Source organism: Piliocolobus tephrosceles, chromosome 13, assembly GCF_002776525.5.
Source record: "Piliocolobus tephrosceles isolate RC106 chromosome 13, ASM277652v3, whole genome shotgun sequence".
Lineage (NCBI taxonomy): Eukaryota > Metazoa > Chordata > Mammalia > Primates > Cercopithecidae > Piliocolobus > Piliocolobus tephrosceles.
Window position 1 is genome coordinate 86,199,056 of NC_045446.1, and position 21,390 is coordinate 86,220,445.

At 33.3% G+C, this 21,390-nt stretch overlaps 1 protein-coding gene across 8 annotated transcripts in view; it reads right to left on the minus strand.

The window, feature by feature from the left end:
* CCDC82 (coiled-coil domain containing 82) overlaps positions 1-21,390 on the minus strand; it is a 32,669-nt gene that overhangs the window by 10,591 nt on the left and 688 nt on the right. For 3 of the 8 annotated variants that reach the window (XM_023225642.2, XM_023225637.2, XM_023225636.3), the window contains 6 exons: positions 19,658-19,741; positions 16,153-16,911; positions 15,461-15,665; positions 6,341-6,433; positions 4,092-4,216; positions 2,133-2,303 (listed from right to left, as the gene is read on the minus strand). In XM_023225642.2, the coding sequence (XP_023081410.2) occupies positions 2,133-2,303; positions 4,092-4,216; positions 6,341-6,433; positions 15,461-15,665; positions 16,153-16,884 (1,326 nt within the window). In that variant the 5' untranslated portion in view covers positions 16,885-16,911; positions 19,658-19,741. Of the gene's footprint in view, positions 1-2,132; positions 2,304-4,091; positions 4,217-6,340; positions 6,434-15,460; positions 15,666-16,152; positions 16,912-18,070; positions 18,155-19,657; positions 19,742-21,390 lie in introns of all 8 variants that reach the window. The other 5 variants (XM_023225643.2, XM_023225638.3, XM_023225639.3 and 2 more) reach the window with 4 other exon arrangements.

Sequence of the window (21,390 nt, forward strand, 5' to 3'; positions counted from 1 at the left end):
TCCTAAAGAGTCTCAATTTTATGTACCTACAAGCAGCAACACAAAATAAAGAATTAGTTTTCAAAATAACTTGAAGATGGGTGTGGGGTTAGGAACAATCTCTTTAATGCTCTGGATCATAACTAGGTTTATTTTCCCTCCCTCCCTTCCTTTTTTTATTTTCATATATGTATTTACATTGTATTGAAGTAGGATGTAAAATAAATTTTAATTCACTCTTCACTGTAAAGAAAAAATTACTGAAAAAACAATTTCATTTAAAAACAATTAATCACACTCTCTTAACATACACATAACAACGTTCACATACAGTTATATACGTATACACACATTTTTATCAGATGCCAAGACAGTGCAAATACTAATTACTATTATACTTTCAAACTAGTATTATTTATTAACTTCATGATTATACCATTTGCTTTTTACTGAACTGCTTTGCAAAAGATAAACTTATAGACATTGAGTATGTATATAGCTTTGTGACTCTAGCTCTAAAAATCTAGTATTTTTAAAAGATATATATTACCCCTTTTTTCCTCTAGGAATCTTACTTTCCATGAACTTACTAGTTTCAATGCAACCTTGATAGCACTACATTTTATCATTTGATTTGAAAATACTTTGCCACTTTAAGAGTTATCAACTGGCATCTTAAGGTAGTTTTAATTATATATCCTTACATGCAGAATAAGCATTTTCCCATATATTTGTTAACTTTTATAGTTTTCTCTTATGTGACTGGCAATATTGATGTTCTTTGCTTTTAGTTCATGCTTTCAGTTTATTCTTTGTTTTTTAAATATTTGAATAACTATTTTATATAGAATCTTTACTACTTCACAGGAATGTCAGAGCTCTAGAAGTGATTTTCTTTTCTTTTCTTTTTTTTTTTTTTGAGATGGAGTCTCGCTCTGTCGCCCAGGCTGGAGTGTAGTGGCCAGATCTCGGCTCACTGCAAGCTCCGCCTCCCGGGTTCACGCCATTCTCCTGCCTCAGCCTCCCGAGTAGCTGGGACTACAGGCGCCCGCCACCTTGCCCGGCTAATTTTTTGTATTTTTTAGTAGAGACGGGGTTTCACCACATTAGCCAGGATGGTCTCAATCTCCTGACCTTGTGATCCGCCCGTCTCGGCCTCCCAAAGTGCTGGGATTACAGGCTTGAGCCACCGCGCCCGGCCCCTAGAAGTGATTTTCTTACTCTACTTTCCTCTTCAGGATTAGCCACAGACAGCAAAGACCATGAATGTATAGCAATGTATTTGATCTGCATAACAGAACATGCTCCCTAATGTATGAAATCACTTTTGCTAGGATTCCAAATATCTTATGTCATAAAAAGTCATAGATCAGTTTTTAAACAATGGGGAAATTTGCATATGACTATTAAATATATATATATTTATATTTTTATAGTGACATATCAAACAAAACATTACCGACAATTCTGAATTCCTTATCCCCATAAAAACTTTCTAAGTCATTCTTGCAACCCAGATCTCTCAGAGGGATCTCGTCAACTCTTGCTCAATAATACTGAGAAATCACTACCCAGTTTAATAGAAGAATTCAGATAAATATTATATTTCCATCTTAATAATTGAGAGGATTCAGAGCCAACTTTGGGTCTCTACCTCTCTAAACATACACCTCCTGCATGGATATGTAGACTCACAAGAAAAAGTTCTCAGTATTTTTGCATTTATAAATGTAATTTTCGCATTTGTAAATGCAGCAATCTTATAAAGATTGAAAAAATAAATAGAAGTTGCCAGCATCTGTGCTTTTTATCATTTCACATTATACTGCTATGCTCTTGTCTAAAAAACACTTACTCTTCAGTTTTTTCTATTCATACAGAATTAATAGCATCTTAACTATGTGGTGATTGCTCTAGACTAAGACATACTTCTAACAGAGTCTAGTTGAAGTACAGTGTTTTTTGAATTCTCTCATATTAGATGAACAGCTATCTTCCATTATTTACTTGTGGGGTGCCAATTTGGTGGACTATATGCCAAAAATGTTTCCACTTGGGTCAAATTCTCCTTAGGATACTTAGGATTATCTGTGCAAGTTTATGAACGAAAAATTTCTAAATACTGAAAATTAAAATTAGAGGGAAGAAAATACCTGCTTATCATGGGACATGAAATTATCTATTTTCATGGTCCTGGTGTTATACAACTTTCCTGATAAATGCACTGAATATTTACAGTAGCGATGCAGTCCACAAGCCTGGCAGGAACAGTTTTCAGGATTCTTCAAACGAATACTTACATTACAATAATTTTCCACCCGCTCCTGAAAACAAAAAATATGAAAAACGTTTAAAAGATAAAGAATAAAAATAAAAATAAGAATCTAATCAAGTTAAAACATCTTAGGAACCACAATATAAAGAGATATAAGAGCAAAACACCCTGGCATTTCTTACTTTAATATTGAGCACACAGTAGGTATTTTACAAGATACGTTTAAATAAAAAAATTTATAATCTTGGCTATTGCATGAAAATAAACCAGACTAGGAGAAAACTAGTTTCATATCTCTTACACTTATGTGGTTGCTACTTCTTTTTCATTTCTCATCTCTAATTAGTGTTAATGAGGTATCAGTTAAAAACAGAAGCAGCAACAATGTAGGATGATATAATAAAAATAATTCAAGTAGGCTAGTTAAAACTTGAGAAAAAAAATCACATTCACTTTCCATTGTATGAATTATATATTTTCCACAAAAATATTCCAGAAATAATTCAATCCTCCTATGATAACTTACTGCAGTCCTGTGGAAAAAAAAAGTTGGCACTAGGACTGCCATGTGTCTGGTATTCATATGGACAGTTTAATAGCTCAGTTATCCATGAGTAAACAAACTAAGAAAACACTTGGTGTTCACAAATAAGCTTCATTATTAAGCTATGAAGTTACTTGTCCCTGAGTATTTCTGCTTATGTTCTAGGCCTGTGCTAGATACTACTATTCTAATTGGTAGCATAGATTAGGTTTAATACAGTATTTGAACTGCAAACAATGAGCATATTAGCATGGTTACTAAATCACATTCATATCCTCTACCAGGTGGATGGTAATTAAGTATCCAATATACTGACAGTTTACTTTTTATGTTATATGATTGAAAACTACATTTTCTGGTGGTCAACTTTTCATATTTCTCATACTTCATGGCACTTTATGACATGTATTACTTACAGGCTGAAATGCAGGCTGAATAAATAACTAATCACCTTCCTTTCCTGCTTCTGCTGTACTCCATGGAAGCACATGTTAAGATGAAACCTTTATTGACCTCTATCAGCTCAGTTCTCTGAGTGACTACCATCAGCAGAGCATCCCTGATGACTAACACTGGATATATAAGTGAAAATAAACTTTGTTGGGTTAAGCCATTGGGATTTTATTGTTGGTTTATTTTGTTTGTCATATTCTTTATCTTTTGTAGCATAACCCAGCTTATCCTAATTAAGATCTTACTGAATCATCTGTGTCTCAGTTTTCCAGCTAATACTTCTTGGTATCTTACAGTTATTATTCCAACATCATATTATCCAAATTCAGTATAACCCACCACAATATGGTATCATAAGAGGTAAACAGGCATTTCATAAACAGAGCTTCATAGAGTAAAACATGAATTTAGGGAATATTGCATTCCATATCCCCCTTTGAATATTTATAGTATAAATTCACATATAGTGCTTGGGAAAAGTCTTCCAGTAAAGAAACCAGCTTACATTAAATCCACTGGTTCTCAAATTTCTTTGGCTATGGAACTCTCTTTTCTGACATAACAACACTCTGTGAGACAATCTCCTCATTTTAAAAGATGGGCTAAGCCCTGGATATGTTCTAAAGTTATTCATCATTTGGAACCACTTAATTATTGGATAGATATAGTTAATGTGAACGATTAAAACAATAATAGCTTTTAGAAGATGTAAGAAATAATAAGCTGATTATTTAACAAAGAAATGTCAATATTTTAAAAGATTATTCAGTTTGGATTTTAAAATCCTGAGAGGTTTGCTGCCTCCACCCCCAAGATGAGATTCAAAAACAAACTGTATACCTTATATTGCTCTTTCCAACGACTTCTAGATACTAAACTCTCTAGACGAGGCTGAACAAAGCGGTTATCCAAATAATGAAGAGATGTTAGCATATCTTTTGCATATGATTTTTGCCTTGTGCCATCTGTTCAGAGGATAAACAATAAAAAAATCATTTTGTTAATAATATTTAAACAATTTAATACTTAAAAATTTCTTCCCAACTTGGTTGGAAGCATTTAAATTAGGAAAAAAAAAATATTAAAAAAATCATTCCATCAGAACATTAAGAAAAAACAGGACAGGCCGGCACGGTGGCTCATGCCTGTAATCCCAACACTTCGGAGGCCGAGGCGGGCGGATCACAAGGTCAGGAGCTCAAGACCATCCTGGCTAACACGGTGAAACCCCATCTCTACTAAAAATACAAAAAATTAGCCAGGCGTGGTGACAGGCGCCTGTAGTCCCAGTTACTAGGGAGGCTGAGGCAGGAGAATGACGTGAACCCGGGAGGCGGAACTTACAGTGAGCCGAGATCGCACCACTGTACTGCAGCCTGGGTGACAGAGCGAGACTCTGTCTCAAAAAGTTCTCTTTGTAAGCATCAAGCTTTAACATTATTTTCTGATAACAAAAAAAGCCAGATGAAAAAGCTTACCAAATTATCTTTTATTCTCTCATACAAAACTGACATGAAATTAGCCCCTGAATTCCAGATAAAGTTCAAACTTCTGAATAGGCTTTCAAGGTCGTCTACAATTGACTCTATTCTACTGATCCCATGGTAACTCCTTGGATCAACAAATCAGAATACTCTTTTCTGTCTAGGCCTTTTCCTCGTTCTTCTTTAGCATGCTGCAATTGTTACTGCCTTCCTGATTTGGTTCATAGTATATTCTCTACATATATCTGTCATAGTATGAATTTAAGCCTTATTTTTCTGTCTTATTTGAAGTTTTATTAATTTATTTAGCTAATGAATTTATCATGTTTCTTTAAATAATCACAAATTCAAACACCTTACCATGGCTTACAAAGCCCTTCTGTCCTCAGCCTACTCCTCCAAGCTCCTCTCTTTTCCTTCTTTCCTGTCTCATTCCACTTCAGCCACACAGGCCTTGTAGTTGTTCTTGAACACACCAAACTTATTCTTTCTTAAATGCCTTAGCACCTCCTTTGCCCTCTGCTAAGCAAGTAGTCCAAGTATTACTTGTTCCCTTTGTTTCATTCAGGTTTCTATTTAAAAGTTACCCCAAGAATTTTTGACCAATCTAACTAGTATATAACATAAACTTTACCTTCCCTTATTCTCAATCTTCTTACCCTATTTTACTCTTTTTTTACAAGAACTAATTACTCACTGAAATCATATTATGTTATATTTTGTTTACTCATTTATTGTCTGTCTCTCCCATTAGGCTAAAGTAACACGAGTGCAGGAATCTAACATGTCTTAAGTCACTGTCACATCCCCAGCCCTCAAATAATGCCTAGCTTACAGTAAGCATTCAATAAATATGTGTTCAATATATTGTAAATAAAATCTTATTTGGCAATTAGTTATTCAACACAATATATTTATAGTCTATTAAATGCCAGATTCTGTGCTAGATGCAAGAGAAATGGGGATATATATATCCCCATATATATATATACACATACATAAATTTGCTCCTGCACTATGACAAGGGAAGAAAGCAAAAATACATTTTCAATACAAGATAAAAAGTGCATATAAATGAGCACTGAGTACTACCATACTCAGAATGATGGTGGCACAAATGAGAATGACAAATATTATGTGAATGGGTCACAGACATATTCATAGAAGAAATGTTTTTATACTCACCTAAAACATCTGGGACAAAAAGGGATTCTATTCTAAGAAGAAACAGCATGGACAAAGGCACAAAAGCAGAAAACAGCAAGGAATTTTTAATGAAATTCAGAGCTCAGGGAGGCTAGGTTTGGCACATGGGTATTAAGACACTCTCCTGTTTTAGGTGTTATACTGTCAAATTCACTGTTAACTCTCTAAGGGCAAGGACCTGTCACAAACTTACCTTCCACATATCTCAGATAATGAACACTAACAAGCATTTTACATGAATGGAGTTTTGATGTAGTTGATTCTACAGGGAAAACATTGGAAGGTCTTACAAATGATCATCGATGGTTTTGTTTAATCTACATAGTTTTAAAAGTGAGGTTGTTTTAAAATTGGAAAAATAAATAAAAACCAATTGTTTCATTCATAGTATTAACTTACCATATAATGTTCCCAGAAAAGATTCATCTAAAGCATTGATCAGAAGAGCCTTCACAACTGTTTCAAAATGAGTATAGTGGTCACTAAAAGAATCTGAAATTAATTTTAAATATATATTAGAACAGAGCAGACAAAATAATTTCTTGAATACAATAGGTTCCATTCTCCAATGCTAAGAAATTAAAACTATAGATAGCAGAAACAGCTTAATCATCCTAATTTTATAGCTTCCTCGATGACTTGTCTAGTCACGGAGCAAATCTCCATTTTCCAAACTTATTGGCTTCCAATCCAAACTGTCTAGTTGTAATTTCAAATCTTCACTTCCTGAACTTAAGAAAACTGTTCAGAGAATATTAAAATATGCTGTAAAAAAATAAAAATTATCCCTTGAACACCTATATTTAATTGTCAATCTGACACTTAGAGAGAACAAGAGAGAAAACCTCCAAAGACAGATTAATATGTCTTATTCTTTAAAACACGTTACGTATGAAATTGTCCAGGGAACTGCTACCTTAGCCAGAACTCCAATGGCTACAAAAACTTCATTTCCCTTTTCATGCTGCCCCAGATTTAGGATTTTCTACATCAGTTTAGAAAACCTGTCTATTTCCTTCCCCATACCACATATTTAAGCCCACTTTCTCACTAACCAAATCTCATACATGACATCATCTGTTGTGACAGGCCAGGCAGTGGTAAGAGAGAAGATTCATACTATTCTCATTACTTTTGGATCAGAGTTTATTATGACTGTGGAAATGTTCTCTATCAACCACAACTCCTTCCTTGATCCAACAGTCACTGTAGAATACATGCCCTGCTCGGGGCACCTGTGAGGACATATTAAGGGCAGACTGAGTATTTCAAGAAATATAGAAGATGTCTGACAAGGGATTAAAGCAAAATAAGACCTATCATTAGCAACCATGGATAGATTTTGACTCTCCTTCCACTTGAAGTAAAAAGAAAGATGGGATTCAACATGGAAAACCCTCTTCATTTATATTTTAGTTTTCAAAGGGCCGTATAACTCTCTTTCAGACTTCAGGGTATATTTTAGTATGCATTCTTTTCTAAGGAGACACCTATAGAAGTGCTAAAGAGATAAAAAAAAAAAAGTAATACTAAAAATCAGTGACAATAGCAGATCATTTGGCTATTAGCCTTTAGATGGCCTATGATCAAAGGCAATAATCATGGCCTTTAATGAATGTAATATTTTCTTAAAAATCAGTAGAGCATAATTTAAAAATGAAATAATACTTCAATAGAATTTAACTTTGACTAGACTGTTATCAAACTCTGGATATAATATAATATTGGGCAATTTTATTTGCGTTAAAATCCATGTAAACTGTATGTATAATAGCATTTCTCAAATGGTATTGAGACACTGGGAATATTAACAGATGTGTTGAGAAACAAATCAAATTCATCCCATGTGCACCTAAGTTTAACTATCATACAAGTTGCAACAGAATATTTCATCCTACTGAATGTATCGTTCTTGACTGTCCTTATGTCCAGTGCTACTCATCTGTTAGTCTTGAGAACTGCTGTTCTATTTCAAAGACCCTGAGAGGAAATGTAAAGGGCAGAAATCAAAATCATTTGAGGAGTTTTGTCCCTAAGATTCTTTTTTTATCAATGTGTAACAATGCACTTCAAAAAAGTCAGGAAAAAGGCTTCTATTTAATTATGCTTGAGTGGACTGGTGGATGGTAGTGGGATAATGCTCCTGGAATTTCAAATTGAAAAATATTACTGAGCAAAATATATGCCAGGCATCATTGTAAGCATTTTACATGCACTGCTTTATTTTTCACAACAAGCCTGTGGGATACTACCATTACCCTAGATTCATTTCTGGTTGAGAAAACTGAAATACAGAGAGGATGAAAGACTTTCCTTAGACCAAACAATAAGTTTCAGAACTAGGGCTGGAACCCAGTCTAACTCCAGTTTATATGTTCCTATCCCCTAGTTAAATATTGTTATACATGGTAGATTTGATATATGTTACAACAGAAAATTTAGACTTGAATGGAAAACTGGAGAAAATAAGATTCAAATCTCCCATCTCAAGAAAAATGGCATTCTCATTGACAAAATAACTTATCCAAGGTGACACAATTAGACGGAGGCAAAAATGAGGTTTAGAGCTTAGCTCTCCTCCAGAGCTTTTCTCAGTGCTTTAATCCCTATATTGAATGAGCTTCTGTGGAATGTCCCAGGAATATTGTTTCAAACAATATTTTAAATATTTTAAATAAGCTTTCCCCATGACTATTTAAAAAAACTGGAAAAAGTATAAAAAAGGAAACTATATTTGTGTTTATGCATAACTTATTTTTTTCTAAAGTAGTTAATCAATTTCCTTATAGCCAATCATTTGGCAGTCCCATCATTCTTCATTGATTTCCTTGTATCCTACATACCACATACTAATTTCACATAGATGCCAAGATTTTTTTTTTTTTAATACCATCTGCCTTTCCTACTGGTCTGGCTGTCATTCTTCAGAATTGTTTTTCAAAGTTTAACCAAAAAAATTAGTTTCAGAAGAAATAACTTTTTGTTCTACGCATATTACCTTTCAGAAACATGCTTGTCTCTCTGCTTATCCATGTTTTCTGTTCTGTTTCACAGTGAAGTGTATTTTTTTTTATCTACAAAGCTGTGCTTTTCTTCTTAATAGTAGGCTTAGGAAGTTTATTTTGGTTGCCATTGTAGATGGAATTTTTCCTGATTATATCACTTAAATAATTATTGTTAGTATGCAAGAGAACCACTGAGATTTACACAGTTACTTTGAATCTGGTGATTTTTCTGAGATCTTTTACCAATTTAAAAATAGATTATCTTGGATACTTCTGGGAGATAAGTTTCCTGGGACACTACAGAGCTGGAGATGGACACTGTTAAAAGATTCCTGGACACTATCTCTGCTGTCTCCCACAACCCCAAGGAGGATGTGGTCTTGCTAGTGCTAAATTTATTTCAAGAACCAAGAGAATGTTTACAAATATTTGCTTAGGTAAAAGCATGTAGATTCTTGACGCACTTTCTTCTGGAATGGAGGTATCAGCCTAGTATATGAGGCAGAGGCAGAGCAAGAAACTGATTTCTTTTTCTACTTTAACATTATCTCCCCCATCTTCATCCCTGTAGGGCAAAAAGAATGTGATGCAAGCCATGAAAAGATATGCTACATCTACTCCTGCTTTCAAAGTATTTATATCCCTTCTCTTAACTTCTGTATCCTTGGTTAAATCAGAAACTTTTAGTTTAAATGTGTGTACATAATACACACACACCCACACACACACATACATAATGTTCAAATGTCTTTTCTTTTTCAATAGTTATATTTCTTTTGTTTTCATGTCTTGTTGCATTTTTCAAAACATCTAGAACAAAGTTAGTAGAAAATATTTTTGTCATGCTCCTCATTTTAAGTATGCTGTTGTCTCTTGGTTTAAAATACTGTCATGTAAAGGACATATGTTCCTATTACTAATTTTTTAACAACTGTTTTTCTTAAAAGCCAGGTATGGACATTGAATGTTACTGATGTTTCTCCTAGAATCTCAATAAATTATATGTTTTTTTCTCTACTGATATATTAATATATTAATGACTTCTAATATTAAGCTATTTTTATAGTTCTAAAAAGAATGATTAGAGATCTTTTTCTTTATTCTTGTAATTACAGAAAGTTCATACATCTGTTTGCAAAACTATTTTCATCAATTTATTAGGAATGTGGGCCTCTTTAATCTACATAAATGTGTTATGCGTTATGAAAATACCTCAAGAATACTTTCTTCTATTACAACTTTGAATTCATATCTTATGTTTTCCCATCCAAAAATATGGTGATTTTTAGTACTTTCAAATTTTCTTTTACATATCTAACTAAAGTTATACAATTTTCTTCCTTTACATTTCCATTTGTTCTGTATTTCTGCCACCCCCTCCCCCAAATTTGTAAAATAGGGTCTTCGTTTCTAGTCCTTTATTATCTTCTCCTTTACAACTATTTTTTTTCTTCTCTACACTAGAACTTCTTAACTATCTCCTGTCACTCATGAGAGTTTCTGTACTGTTAATTCTGCTATCGACTGCTTTCAATAGATGTTATTTCTGACTTCACATTTTAAAATTTTTGGCAATTCTTTTAGCTAGCTCCCTTTCACCTCAAATTGTTCTCTCTTTATAACTTCTTTTTCATAGACTGCATAGCATATGCTTTATAGCACTTTCTTGTTTCCTTCAATGAAACACTTTTCAGTTATTTTCTTCCTCTGAGTCTACCTTTACCTTATACTGCAATAAATTTCACAGGTACTTTTTACTTATCCTAGAACAAGGGAAAGTTCTAAAATTTAATATTTAACATAAATGGTTCTGAGTCTGTTCTTAGGCCCATTCTCTATTGTGTTAATAGAATGATTAATTAGTAGATGGAGACTAAGTGTGTTACTGTTCTAGCAAGGCATAGTAGACTGAAATGTATTCTACTCTTATTTCTACTACTTGATTCTGTCACTCTGAATATATGATAGAGTACTAGGTAAATAAGGTATCCACAAATCTGAAGATTTTTCCTCTTTACCTGCATACAATATTTTTAGTGTGTGAACTATGTAAACGTGGTATGCAATGGACCACTGCTATTTTGTCCTTTTACTCCCTACCATATCTTTTCCAAGAATTGTAGTTTCAGAATAAATATAAAGAGACACTAACAGGGATTGATAATAAAAGAAAAAGACTATGACTGTCTTCAACTATGTATCAAGAGGGAAACTAGTGTGTGGTGCGTCTCTCAGAGCCAAATGGCAGACAGGAAATTACAAAATGTCTTCCTATGGGTTAAAATTGCTCACTTCAAAAAGGAAAGTGCATGGACTAGTGATTCCGATTGTCAACTGAAATACTGAATTTAGAGTAAGGAGATGTTTCTCCCAAATTCTGATATGTTGAGTATGATTCATTGGCAGGAGAATGAATCTGGGAATACTAGCCTAGTTACAACTTAACCCAAGTCATAGAGTGGAGTTCATTATTCATCATATACATTACTGTTTTAATGAGAAACTGTAGTTTGATTTTCAAATGTAAGAATTAACTTATAGCAATTTTTAGAACATAATTCCCTGGTAAATTGAGAACTGTTTATATTAACTTTTATTTATTATATTTAGATATGGCTGCAAATTGCTAAATATTAAAAACATGAACTCAATCATAAATTATCACTCTAGAATATGTGTATTTTTTTCTCTAATGTTTGAAAAACTCTGATGTCCAATATTTCTCTGAGTCTTGAACTATAACATTCAGGAGTCTTTACCCAATATGCTTAATCATCTACCCAACTAACAATGAGTTCCTATAATGTGTCACAAACTCTAACGGGTACTAGAAATACAGAAAAGAGAAGCTGGTTAACTATTTAGGTTTTGTTTTTGTCTTTTGGAAGTAGGGGTACTCACATGGCTTGTTTTATTGAGCTTTACTACTTTATACACCATAAAATTCACTCTTTTTGGTGTACAGGTCTATGGCCAATGCATAACATTATATAACCAACACCAAAACAGTTCTATCACCACCCAAAACTCCTTCATATTACCTCTTAATCATTCAGTTTTGTTCCTATTGAGCCTGAGATGTCTGAAAGTCTGATAACAACCTTCAATAAGATAATAACAAATTAGGCTTATGTTCAGGAAAAATCTTGGCTAGAGATAAGTGTTTGGGAATTTCTGCTTAAGGACTGGACTGAAGTAATGGGAGAGACTGTCCAAACCCACAAGCAAAATGAAGATAGTTGAGGATGGAACCCCTGGAAACATCAAAATTTACATGGTAAATAGCAATAGAGGAAAGGAATATTATAAAGGGAAATTCAAGAAAGTGGGGGTACCACAGAAGGCAAAAGAAGAGCATTCTGAAAGTGAGAGTGGTCAATGGTAGTAAAGTACATGACAATACCTGGTTAATATAAGAACTAAAGGTATTTTGGCAACTAGGAGGGTATCAATAACTTTAGTAAGAATAATTTCACTGGACTGACACAAGCAAGAGCCTGAATACAGTACTTTGTAGAGGTACTGGGAAATGGGAACAAAAAGATAAAATTTAAAATAGCAGCTAAATGAACATGCCAACTCAAAGGAGGAAAGGCATGAACTTGGTTACAAGTTGAGGAAAATGAGTTTGTAGGGATAAAATCACTGAAAATAAAGAGAAGTGACTAGATAATAGAGCCGGATGAGAAGCTGTAATTAAGAATACACAAGATAAAATATATTGCATAAAAACGTATACATCTTCCTGAGGTACAGCTGCTCAGTATTAAAAGGAAGCTTCAGTATTTAAAGGAAGCCTCCTCATATTTGCCCAAATGAGTTGAAAACTTATAGCCATAGAAAAACCTGCACACGAATGTTCACAGCAGCTTTATTCACAATTGCCAAAACTCGTAAGCAACCAAGATGCCTTTCAATAGGTGAATGGATAAACAAAACTGTGGTACATCCGTACAATGAAAAATATTCAGCGATAAAAAGAAATGTGCTATTAAGCCACGTTTAGACATGGAGGAAACCTAAGTGCATATTATTAAGCGGAAGAAGACAATCTGAAAAGTTATATGCTGTGTGATTCCAACTATATGACAGTTTGGCAAAAGCAAAACTATGGAGAGAGTAAAAACAGTGATTCAGAGGAGTAAGGAAAGGAGAATGAATTAGAGTACAGGGAATTTTGAGGACAATGAAATTACTCTGTATGATAGTGTAATGGTAGATACATGTCATTACACACTTGTCAAAGCCCATAAAAAGTACTAAAAAATGAGCCCTGTTGTAAAGTATGAACTACTCTTAATAATAATTGTAACAGAGGTACCAAACTAATAAATGAGGTTAATAATAGGGGAAACTGTGTATTTGAGGGGGTATATTTGAACTCTGTACATTCCATTCAGTATTTCTGTAACTCCAAAACTGCCCTTAAAAAAACCAACAACTAAAAGGTGTAGAGAAGTTGAAGTTCCCATATACTAGCCTTTTATTTCCATTAATTGGCAGGAGTTGATATGAGTGGGCATCTCTCAGCAAATGTTCTATCACATTCTAGATAACCTAGAATAGGATATCTCCTGAGTAGCCCTTTAATTTAAATGTCCAGGTGGCAAGTGAACCAGTGCCTATTGATATAAGGAAAACATTCATTAACTTACTGTATAGAGATAACTGTAACTGGCATCTCTATAACTGCCAAATTTCTTGAAATTTGATTCATATCTCAAAATCCACTATTTTATTATAAATCGTGAGATATAAATCATCATGTTATGCTTTATTTTAGTCAATATGGCCTTTTCCGAAATATTTAGAAAAAATGTACTTAAAGAAATAAAATAAAAATGTATCCATCTAACAGCCTGTTCCTACCAGAGTTGTAAAACATCATAAAAACAATCTTTGAAATTTTGTAGAATTATAGGAATCATAATAATAATAAATATAGCTTACATTTTCAGGTTCCAGGATTTATATTTTCACGTAAGTAATGTCCTATCTTTGATAGGTTTCAGTGTTTGAGAGAAGCTTCAAAAGGTCTGATAAAACCAATGGTTCTCAAAGTGTTTGTCTGCAGATCCCTGATAGTGCCCAAGTCCATTTAAGGAAATCTGTGATTTCAAGTAATAAGGCAGCTGGCCCCTTAACTTGAATCATGGCAGTAGCATCAAACTACTAATAATCATTACTGTCATTACTGCTATGCACTCACAGTAAAAAAGCCACTTTCACTTAAGAATGTCCTCTTTGAAGTAGTAAAAGTATTAATTGTATTAAATCTTGAATCTGAAGTACACATCTTTGAAGTATTCTATAGGATGAAATGGAAAGTGCATAAAAAGTACTTATACTGCATACCAAAGTACAATGATTGTTTTGAGGGAAAAACACCTGTGCAACTGTGTGTGCTGGGGGGAAGCCTCATTTTTCACGAAATACCATTTTTATTTGAAAGAAGGAGTGACAAGCTCTGGTTATTCAGAGTTGGGAATCTGTCAGACTTTTCTCAAAAAAGAACAAAGTAAGGCCTGTCAGTTCAAAAAGAACAATTCACAGTGTTTTGTCGCCAATGAAAACAATCAAGTTTTAAAGCAGAAATCAGAATTTTGAAAAACTTGTATGTGCTATTCTGAGCCTGACAGCTTCTCAATACCTGAGAAATATTCTCATGGGACTGGTGGTGATCTTAATGAATATAATTAAAAAATATATATAATGAAATATGTCAACATTGTGGAGGATCTGTATCATCCAGTGAACCAGTATTTTCCAAATGACCGATGCATTTTATCACAAAATCGTGCATGGGGAAATGATCTATTTAAACTGCAAGACAGACCAATGGTTGTAATGCAAGCACTAAAAGTTCACTTATATGGTTTTGAATTCCATATTACCTTTAAGAAAGCAGTATCGTTTGTCAAATTTTGGCACAGTATCAAATGAGAATATCAACAATTATTTTAAAAATACTATTAAAATACTCCTCCCTTTTCCAGCTACCTGTGTGAGGCAAAATTGTTTTCACACACTTCAACGAAAACAACATGTCACAACAGACCGAATGTAAAAGCAGATAAAATAATCTAGCTGGCTTCTACAAGCTAGACATTAAAGATTTACAAGAATGTAAAACAATGCCATTTATCACATTTTGAGAAAAAAATATAGTTACTTTTCATAAAATTGTTATTTACATTAATGTAATAAATTTACTCAGGGTTATTTTAAATGAATTAATAAATATATTTTAAATGTCTCAGTTTTGATTTCTACAATGGTAAATATTGACAGGCATAACTCATTGAAGTAAAGGTGTGTTGGGGGTTAGTAATTTTAAAAAATGTAAATGGTTCCTGAGACCACTGGAATAAACTATTAAACTGACAAGGTTATCTGAAAATGAAACCACAGTTCCTAGTCAATGATTCAGAACATGATATTAAAAGGCTAATTTGGTACTTTATATAATATCATAAGAACAACTCATGAAACATTTTCTTAATATTGAACTTACAAAGAGAATTCTGTTTTACTAATTTCAGTTGTGATGTAGTTAATTTTTCTCCTTGTTGGTTTTTATTCTCGTCATCACCCTCCTCATCTTGCACTACAAAGTCATCGATACTATTATCATCTCCATCTTCATCAGGTTCATAATCATCCTCTTCTTCCTCCTCATCATCTTCATCACTGCTTGGGCAGGATTTCTTTTCAGAGCCCTAATTAATTTAAAATAAATGCTTCAGTAAATTGTGCCATTAAAATGGTAAGTTGGATATAAAATTAAAATACTAAATCTGACAGCAAAAAATGATCCATAGAAATTAACTTCATATTTTAAAGTTAAAAATAATTTTGTCATATTAAATGGTGAACTTTTGAAATTATTAATAAGAAGAATATACCTTGGTTAAGTGATGTAAAATGTTTAAAATGGACATTAGAATTATAAGAAGTTAAAAACAGGAAAGATCATATAAAATAACAAATAGTCTTTCAATTTTAAAAAAGGATGGACTGAGGCTCATGATAAAATAGTATATTACATACAATAGTGTAATCAAACATGTTCAAGAATACTTATGATTAAAGAATAAATTCTACAATTATTGAGAAATGGAACAGACTCAGCACTTTGATTTATATATAAAATACTTTAAGAAAAAAACTGAAAAACAATAACAAATCCAACAAAATATAACACACCTCAAAATCTCTACCACTATTGCGTCTCAGACGAGATCTTTGTTTTGAGAGTTCTTTGAGCTTCTGAAGTTGTTCTCGCTTTCGTGCAGCTAATGTTTTTTCAGGAGTTTTTGGCTCCATTTCCACTGAAGAACCTTCATCTTCAACCACTCTACGTGGACGTTTAACACCTACTTTTCTAACTAGGATATCGCTGTCATCACTCTCATCACTGTCACACATCACAGAGGACAGCCTTTTTCTTTTTCCTCGCTTGATGTGTTCTTCTTCTAAATCATCCTCTATTATTTGTCCAGTTTGTTTGTTGAGATCATTATCCTCTTGACTTACATGATTGTCCTGATGTTGTAAATCAATATTCCTATGTTTGGTTTTGTTCGTTTCTTCTTCATATGTTGAACTGTTGCCAGTGTTAACGAGACACTTACTGTTGTTTCCTTCACTTTCAATTTTACTTAAGTTAAGCTCTCTTTCACTTTCTGGTGTTTTATTACAATCAAGTCCCTTGTTACTATCAAGCTCTTCATCATTTTCAAAACTTTCGTAATTATCAAAACTTTCCCCACTATCAAGCTCTTCACTATCAAATTCTTCACTATCAAGCTCTTCATCACTATCAAATAATTGTGAGATACTACTTCTTTTAGTTCGCCTCCAATCAACTCGAGATTTCTGCTCAGGCACATGACTTTTAGAATTTTTCCTTGTTTCGTGTCTTCTAACACGTATCATTTTCACTTAAGCTTCTACAAAATAAAGCTGTTAGGAATATAACAGTGATAATTAGAGCAATGAATGCATTTATGGTACAAATTATATTTATTTGGCTTTATTTAATGGTCCAGAAAGGCAAAATCACATGAAATACCTGAGTGAAGATGGTAGAACATTAATTTAACAAATAATTTACTGAATGCCTATGAAATAATTATATGAACATGTATTCTGAATCATGTTGTATGTTGTGCTGAAAGGGATACATAGAAAAATCATGGTCCTGTCCTTCAGAAGATTATAATCTATGTGTAGAACTAAAATATCTAAAACATATAATAAGTAAGAAAATTTCAAGTTAGTATTTGGTATCAAATGAATAACATCAATAACTGCAATAAAAGTGGAAAGATGCAGGGAGATCAGTAAGGCAAGTGCTTCACTTTATCTTGAACAGATGTGATCTGATAGCATTCTGAAGGATTCATTGTATTTGAACAGAAAGAATGAAAGAAAAAGGGATGTCAGGCAAGTAATATGGTAAGGGCAAAACTCTGGCTTTAAGAAAGAAGATGGTATGTTCAGTAAATAAGTGTGGCTTAAAAGGTATACAAAAAAGAGTTTTATGCTGGAAAAAAGGAGAAATGAATAGAAAACTGAATGGGATTACCAGGACGACTCACCCTGTAGGCAAAGGATTCTGAATAATGATATAAATTATAAAAGATCAATTTACACCAAGACAGTTATAAAGTAACAAATGACATAAAAAAGAGAGCAGTGCAAAATTGAGAGATAATCCACTGAGACTGCAGCCTCTTTATACCTTAGTAAAATAAAATGGGAGTGGCTTTCCCCTCAAAGTTAAAGATACAATATAACCAATAGAAAACTTAACTAGCAATCCAATAATGTAGTTAAGTGAATAAAACAAGTAAGTTTCATGGCAAAGCAGAGCATGGTATTGGGAAGGAAAACAAAAGCTCTCAGTATATCATTTACAAAAGAATGAACTCCATTAAAATTATCACAAGTATATATTAAAAGAACAATTAGTGACAGGTAAGATAACTAGAAAATAAAGTAACATATATACTTCTGTGGTTGTCAAGGTAGAAATATGACCATGTAATGAGACTGACCTCATAATACATGTGTTAGAGGTACACATTGAACTGACAGCTATCCCCACCAAAGAAATCACCTTATGAGGCTGATTATTCCAGTATTTCCACCACAGCACAGAATATTCCTGGAGTCTTTCTACAAACCACACACTATAAAAAATCTAAAAATATGAAAATAATCATACTTCATTTTTTATCCCAAACAGTGACTTTACCACCCACTTAATTCACTTGTCTCGGTTATAAAGACCTGTTAGCAGCTTGCAGAAATGAAATTCAACTTAAGATGAGAATTAACTATCATTAAAAATATTCAAAAAACGTGCTGCAAATTCTGAAGGTAATTACAAAAATTCAATGCCAAAAATTTTTTGAGCAATGGGATGGTGTTTCTAGCTTTCCAAGAGGATTACTTTTTCCCATAAATTGTGGAAGAGAGGATATAGCTCATTTAATTGTACAAATTCTGATACGTTTATATGGCATTAACATTTTCTGTATAATGGTTAACACCTCATGTAAAACCAGAACGGGGCTGCCAAGATTATACAGCAGAAATTATAGGGTGTAGGATGAAATATAACTTTTATTTTTTTAAGAGATAGGTCTTGTTCGGTTGTCCAGGCTGGAGTGCAGTGGCATGATCATAGATTACTGCAGCCTTGAACTTCTGGGCTCAAGCGATCTTTCTGTTTCGATTTTTAAATTTTTTGTAGAGATGGAGGTCTCACTATGTCCTGATCTCCTGGCCTCAAGTGATCCTCCCACCTTGGCCTCAGTGCTGGGATTACAGGCATGAGCCAGTGCCCAAAGTATAACCTTATGACAGTAACTGCTATAAAATATAACCAACATTGTAATAGCAATCTAACAAATTCTGGTCAACTGGGCAGTCTGCTATTTGAAATTATCCTTGGGTTGCATCTTACAAAAGATTTATATTAAAATCAGCAAAGATGAAAATTGTGTGTAGTCAAAATAACCTTTTAAAAAAACCTCTATATTACCCTTAAAGTATGGTTTTGTGTACACTATACTGCGTTACAATATGTGCACCCAGTTTCTCCTCCAGGTTTTAAACAGCTTACTGTTTCTTTGGTTAAGCACCACATGAACTAGGCATCTTATCTTTTTAAGCCACATAGTACAAAAAAGTATTTGTAAACACATAAATTTGCATAAGCTAAGTGCGCATATGTGCACCTGTAGTATATCACATTGTAATAACAAAGTATGGTTTTCTCATAAACATGTTTGAATTGGGAAAAATAATGAAAAAAATTTACGAAAACAATGACAAATATGGTTGCAGTAGATACACTAAAGCAAATATGGAGAGTAAAGAACATTAAAGTGAAAGATGATTTTTATTAGTACCCAAAAGCAAATTCATATACAATAGATGATGATCTTACAAAACTATAACATGCCCAGAATGTCAGTTATTTATCATGAAACACGTGATTCCTATGACAATGGTGGAAATGATTAAGAATGTCACACTATTAAAAACTTATGACTGCACAGTTAAGCTATAAAAGAAACTTTAAGTTTTTAGTGCATTTTCACATTGATTTTTAAATCCTGACAATGATCTTAGAAGGAAGATATCTATATTTATGTATAAATATCAAAGCCAAGGGCATACAGTTTAAATGACTTACCGAAGATCATGCAGCTTGTTGGTGACAGAGCAGGGATTAGAAACCGGGTCTCTTGATTCCCCGTCCAGTGCCACACAATGACTGCTGCCAATATCATATTTGTACAAGGTAGTAAAAATTAAGCTTTTAAAAATCATTATTTTATCTCTCATGCTATATTTTAGTTTCAGAAAAATAACGATTAAAATGTACAAACATGCTTTTAAAAAAAATTATGTAACTGAATTTTACTGCACATGAGTTTGACCAGAAACTTCTGGAAATTATTATCCCCTAGGCAAGAAAAGAATACAAAAGAGATGAATATTTGCAGACTTCCCTCTATCTCTTATTAATAACACCAATCGCAAAATTCAAAGGAGTCCCCAATGAGCCCAAGTAAAATTTCGAAGAAAGGCAGTCTCTTGATGAGAAAACTATTTTGGAAAACTGCAGAATTTGAATGCCCGATGCAGCATCTTTTATTTAAACAAAATAAATCAGGTTTCATTGGGCCAACTGCCAAATTGCCAGGGTCTCTCTTATTTCAAAACGACCATTTATATCAGTAAGATCAAAAATTCTGTTACTGAAAAGGAAAGATAATTTGAATATGTTTGGCTCTTCTTTTTAAATCGTAGGTAGCTTTACTATATTAGCTGGGAAGGGAAGAATGATAACGAAGGGAAAAGGTGAGTGAACCTCGGAAGGGAATGTGAAGGAAAGCTAGTTTGATGGGTAAGATACCTCTTCGTCTTTACAACCTACTCAAAAAAGAATCCATGCAAATGAATGTTACTTCAGTATATGCTGAACATACACTTAATTTCCTGAAATGAGAATTTTATCGAGCTTCTGTAATGATACCTTACCTTTAAGCAAAGAGAAAAACAGAGACTCCAAACAGAAAGCATTAAATAAGTGAATGAAGACGATTAATACTATCACATCTTTGTGTTTCACGGTTAATATAAGATGCACATACATAGCTATGTTATCTGCCAAAGAATAGATATTAAAGGCAATAATCCATATTGCTTGTGTTCTTTCTCTAACACAGTACCTCTATAGTTAAAAGAAAGTACTTTGATGATGCCATTTGACTTTCTCGTAAGAAATATACTTCCTTCTAAACTTTGAGGTTAATTCATACTCAAGAAAAGATTCATTCTAGAAATCACCTACTTGCTGTATAAACAATGCAGGTGGTAGTTAACACTTTAGAGATCTGAAAGGCAGTGGAACCCGAGGTCATTATTTGAAATTCCACTGGGAGGGATCCATTTTGTGTGTAAAACATCACTCGTCTTTGATGTTTTCTTTTATATGGCAGTTTGGAGAGCAAAGATTAATAAGCCAAAAAATAATTATTGAATATCTACCAAAATGCAAGGACCTGCTTGGAACTGTGCTGCCACCAGATCAAATAAACATGGTCTCTGCTCCCAAGGAGCTCACAATCTGATGAAATTACTAGGGACACCAAAAACAAGCCAGCATAATATATGATTTGAGGGCTACAGTGTATGATTATGATCAAGTTCTTATCACTTTGTTACAAATAAATTTATCCTGGTTCCTCTATTGGCAGGAAAACAGGACAGCAGAATATGACAGAAATAGGATATGAAAAAATAAACATAAAGAGAGGAAAGCCTATTTCCTCCACTTAGAATCACAGCCCAACAGTCCACAATTTCGCAAAGTGGATCCTGCGGGAATGGTCTCCGGGATAACTATATTATTTATTAAAA